This window comes from Penaeus vannamei, chromosome 7 (assembly GCF_042767895.1).
Source record: "Penaeus vannamei isolate JL-2024 chromosome 7, ASM4276789v1, whole genome shotgun sequence".
Classification (NCBI taxonomy): Eukaryota; Metazoa; Arthropoda; class Malacostraca; order Decapoda; family Penaeidae; genus Penaeus; species Penaeus vannamei.
In genome coordinates, this window is record NC_091555.1 from 8,617,882 (window position 1) to 8,622,881 (window position 5,000).

Genomic DNA, 5,000 nt, shown 5'->3' on the forward strand with positions numbered 1-5,000 from the left:
CACACACACACACACACACACACACACACACACACACACACACACACGTATATGCACAACATATGTATATGCTTGTGCATATTCATCGTACTTGAACCTCGACAGACATGCACGTAGCCGCCGTGTCCATCCTTGTCTCTGACTGCCACGACAACCCCTACATCCAGGACCTGCTACGGCGCGTCAACAAGGAGAAGTTGGTCGGAACGGTCGCCTACTCGGATCCCGGCACAGGTACGTCATCTCTGGGTCCTTTAGTCCTTTGGTGACTACGTTGGTGACCTGCGAGTTAGATTTAAAGAGAGGGAGAGGGATGGAGGGAGGGGAGAGAGAGAAGGGGAGGGTGGGAGGGATGGGAGAGAGGGGAAGGGATGGGAGGAGGGAGGGAGAGAGAGAGGGGTGGAGAGAGAGAGAGAGAGAGAGAAAGCAAAGAAAGAGAGTGAGAGGGAGTCATTGCCGTATATATTGATTGAAGTATAGGCAAAGGCATTACCGGACTTCTAAACATGTACATGGAACAAAGTGAAAGAGAAATCGGAAAATGGCGTCTACCAGCGGGCGCCTTTCAAAAACAAAAATAAGTTTCTGCAATATCTGTCCCCTCAGGAAGTCATTTCTGGTTTCCACTGTCGTCGAAGTGCAAGTACGTGGATGAGAACACAATCCAGCTCTTCAAGTACTGCTCGTGGGCGACCAGCTGCGGCCACGCGGACTGGTACACCATCCAGACCATCAGCCCGGATTTCGATGGCGACTACTCCAGGCTGACCAACTTCCTCGTGTACAAGGTGATGCCATACTCCTTTGTGTGAATGGTATGTTTGAAAGGAATGATCAGAAATGTCCCTTTTGGCCGTACGATTTCTGATGGTAACTCTCCTTTGTGAGAATGGTATGTTTGAAAAGAATGGTCAGAAAAGTCCCTTATACCCTTATAATTTCTAATGGAAACTCGTATGCAGAGGAGAAATCAACATAGGTTTTTGCATGCTCATTTTCCTTCACTTTAGGACGAAATTCGCACCAATACCGACGACTGGAAAGCCCTGGGAATGCACGGCAACATGTCGGGTCCGATCGTCATCGAGGGAAAGTTCCCAAAGCAGAGGATTATTGGGACTCCCGGTGAAGCGAAAAAGGTCAGGGAAAGAGGTCACGGTTGGTATGATACACGGTGGTAAAAATCTGGTAATTTTGAAATGAAGCAGATTAGAGTTTACTGATCTCTGGTCTTAGACAATGCCGAGAGTATTTTAACTCGAAATGCTGTGAAATTTCATGTTTCCATATTTGGTCTTGTATCCGATTCTGGAATGAAATCCATCGTTTCTTATTAAGTAGAGCAACGATGAGTGTGCTCCCTTGTCCTTCCTGACAAATTCTGCAATATGGAACGGCATCGCCCTCGCCTGCATCGACGTGGCCAAGAAGCACGTGACCCGCAAGGCGCACGCCGACGTGGGGATGCGGGTGTGCGACTACCCGACCATCCAGGTTAGCACGATGTTAATCAGCTCCTATTTTAATCTATTTCTCCCTATAAATTTACATCATATATTCCATAATACTTTTGTACTTGATATTTTCAGGACTACTTTGGAGAATGTATGTGTGACACGAATGCGTCACGGGGTCTGACATACCTGGGGGCTCAGGCACTCGATGAGAACGCCGTCAGCAGCAGTACCTGCGAGTCAAAGAACAAACATCGATTCGGCAGGTACGCGAATACCCACGAAGTATATCTCTCGAGTATATGGCCAAAATAAACCTTTTTGTTGCCTAAGGTCTCTATATAATTCGCTGTAACTTGAACACCTATCTTTCAAGGGGCAAGTCTGCACACTGGCTCTTCCAGGCGAAGCTCATATCAGCGAAGAATGTGTGGAAAGTTAGCGACAAGATGCTTCAGGCTTGTGGCGGATCGGGCTATAAGGTAAGTGTCTCGATCCTGTGAACACTTCTGCTGCTTCATAACCAGGTGAATAACCAAGAACTGTATGCCTAGAAATTCAATGCTTATCTTCGGCGATATTAGGGTGAGACCGACATTTTCACAGTGTCCAAAAGTAAAAAAGGCTTCTTTATGAATAGAAATCTAAGCGGCTTAAGTGGTAATTCTTGTTCTTGACTATACCACGACAGACAGATTTAGGCTTGGAGAGGCTTTTCCGAGACGGCAAAGCTGGATGGGTAATGGCTATCTCTAACGAGGTCGTGAGACAGTTTGTGGGGAAAACGCTACTCGAAAATCTTGAGGCTGTTGATTTTTGGTGAGGAACAGCCTTCTGTTATTTCGTATTTCATCCAGAATGAATAAGCTTTATGCTTTTATGGCGTAAAAATATGTGGTTATTACACTACAGAGAAATACATGTAGTAAGTAAACGGGACACTGGCGTTCACAAAACACTCTGTCACCTGTAAAACATAATTTACAGTTGCGTCTTGTACTACAAGATAAGAATCAACTAAAATACACACATTCTACATTTTTCCTTTTTACATCATTCCGCAACACTCCACCAACCTAAATAACACGCAGAAGCTTCTCCTGACGCCTACGAAGCTAGCATTCCTTCCCGATCTTCGATGACAGCCTTATTTCTCTCTCTCTCTTTCTCTCCTACAGGGAACAGAAGGCCAACGAGCGAGTCCTCCACCACGAAGTCCAGAAAATGAGGATCGACGAGCGAAAGAAACTCGCCCACGAGCTCCTGGAGGACGCGAGGGCGGAGGAGGAGGGCAAAGAAGCCAGGCATCCCTTCCAAGACTCCGATTTCGACAACCCTTTTAACACGTGTCCCCCGGCGGCCCTGCATAAGGTCAGGAGGCTGAAGGATCGAAAAGCTACACGTGGTTGATGATCACCATTATTGATATTATTGGGATCATTAATGTTTTGTGTTCTGTACTTCCAAATCGAAGCACATGGCTGATGAAGATGAAATAAAGGTCGTTAGTCACATATATAACAATCTATTTTTCTTTAGGTACTGAAGACCGAAGACGGCGTGACGCATGAACCAGCCCTGAAGCCAGATACTTGGGTACTACTCACCCTGAAGTCACGTACCCAACTCAACGACAAGATGGCCTCGTTCGAGTTCTCTCTTCCGAAGCCCACGGACCACACTGGTTGCTTCCCAGGCCAGTACGTGAGGGTACGTTGCTCATGACTGACCCGTTATTATGCCTTCTTGTGCTTAAGTGAAATGAGTATTTCCGTGCTGGAAATACTTTAATTCCCAAGTAATGTTGAATAATGCAGATTTAACTATTTTTCGGTGTGTTATTGTATATGACGTATCATAATCCAAACTTATAAAGCCTTTGGGATTTATATTAACATTCCGAATGAATACTGATCCGAAATGTGAACCGCCAGTAAGACTTACACGAGCCTCTTCCCTGTGACCTGTAATCGCAACAGGTTCGCGTGACCTTCAGAGGCAAGGAGCAGGAGCGCTACTTCTCGCCCGTGTCGCGTCCGGACGACTTCGGGCGCATCGAACTCGTGCTCAGGTTCGAGACCCACGGACAGATGTCTCAGCACTTTCAGGCTCTCAGGCCAGGTGGGTCTGGAGCATGACATGAATCCTTTGGCTGATAAAATTAACTGAAAAAATATGATTATCTATTGCTCGTTTTACATTTTTTTTTTTTTTTTTGGCTGTCTATCATTATGAATTCATGTGGTCATTTACTCTATTGTAGTAATTATAGTCTATGTAGTCTCCCTCCGTGCCTGTTGATACCTTTTGCGTGATGACGAATGTTTAGGGATTTTGTGTTTCTATGAGACGTGTAGCTTGGCATGACAAACTTTCAGGAGACCAGGTGGAGTTCCAGGGCCCTTGCGGAGGCTTCGAGTACGAGGCGAACCAGCTGGACGAGGTGACGCTCCTGGCCTCGGGCGGAGGCATCACCCCCGGCATGCAGCTCATCCGCGCCGTCATACACAACCCCGACGACAAGACCAGGATCAAGCTCCTCTACTTCTCAGAGAACTACGATGAGATCCTCTACCGGGAGGAACTTGATGGATATGCAGGTCAGTACAACAGTCGAAGGAGCCGCCTTTAATTCCAATGATATTACTCCATCATTATATATTGTATACGTGTGACAGAAGAAGTATTTATTGAATAAAAAAGGACGAAAAGTCATACCAGCACGTAGCCAAAACCGTACAATGAAAAGTATATGGAGATTCTTTAGAGATAAGTAAATAGACTTTCCATTAACGTGAGACCAACACCTCGCAGCCAAGGACTCTCGGCTGCAGATGGTGCACACGCTGGGGGAGTCGCCCGAAGACTGGGAGGGCGAGGAAGGCTTCATCGACACGCAGATGATCGACAAGCACGTGACCAAACCCGACGGCATGAGGCAGAAGGTATGTCCTCATGAATTAAGACATAAATCACAGTCCGACGTATTCATGAAGACCACAAACACACAAAAGATACTAACACGCGCAAGGATAAAAATAAATGAACAAATAACCTACGAGATAATCTTGCTAACCAAAAGGGCTGTTCCAGATCATCATGTGTGGAGGCCCCACCATGGTGCTGTCCTGCATGTACTCGCTGCGTTCCCTCGGCTTCCCCTCCGACGCCATCTTCATCTACGGCCAGTTCGGCACCGAGCAGGTCAGGAAGGTCTACGGAAGGAACGTCCAGCTCTCCGGTCACCGCTGCGACGGTGTCCTTTGAGAAGATCGTCCTACAATACTGGCGTTTGAAGGGGAGAGAGAGGGAGAGAGAGAGAGAAAGAAAGAGAGAGGGAGAGAGAGAGAGAAAAAAAAAGAGAGTGAGAGAGAGAGAAAGGATGGGAGGGGAGAGAGAGAGAGAGAAAGGATGGAAGGGGAGAAAGAGAGAGAGAGAGAGAGAGAAAGAAAGAAAGAAAGAAAGAAAGAAAGAAAAAGAAAGAAAGGATGGTAGGGAGAGAAAGAGAGAGAGAGAAAGGATGGGAGGGGGGAAAAAAGAGAGAGA

General features: G+C 46.6%; 1 protein-coding gene across 1 annotated transcript in view; it reads left to right on the forward strand.

Moving 5' to 3' along the window:
* Positions 1 to 4,791, forward strand: part of LOC113822329 (uncharacterized) — a 6,145-nt gene extending 1,354 nt beyond the window's left edge. Inside the window, exons 4-16 of the mRNA XM_027374863.2 lie at positions 106 to 234; positions 607 to 788; positions 1,011 to 1,139; positions 1,342 to 1,494; positions 1,590 to 1,720; positions 1,831 to 1,936; positions 2,146 to 2,273; positions 2,633 to 2,825; positions 2,994 to 3,164; positions 3,434 to 3,575; positions 3,833 to 4,054; positions 4,269 to 4,399; positions 4,548 to 4,791. Of these exons, the coding sequence (XP_027230664.2) occupies positions 106 to 234; positions 607 to 788; positions 1,011 to 1,139; positions 1,342 to 1,494; positions 1,590 to 1,720; positions 1,831 to 1,936; positions 2,146 to 2,273; positions 2,633 to 2,825; positions 2,994 to 3,164; positions 3,434 to 3,575; positions 3,833 to 4,054; positions 4,269 to 4,399; positions 4,548 to 4,721 (1,991 nt within the window). The 3' untranslated portion in view covers positions 4,722 to 4,791. The remainder of the gene's footprint in view (positions 1 to 105; positions 235 to 606; positions 789 to 1,010; positions 1,140 to 1,341; positions 1,495 to 1,589; positions 1,721 to 1,830; positions 1,937 to 2,145; positions 2,274 to 2,632; positions 2,826 to 2,993; positions 3,165 to 3,433; positions 3,576 to 3,832; positions 4,055 to 4,268; positions 4,400 to 4,547) is intronic.
* Positions 4,792 to 5,000: the final 209 nt, after the last annotated feature.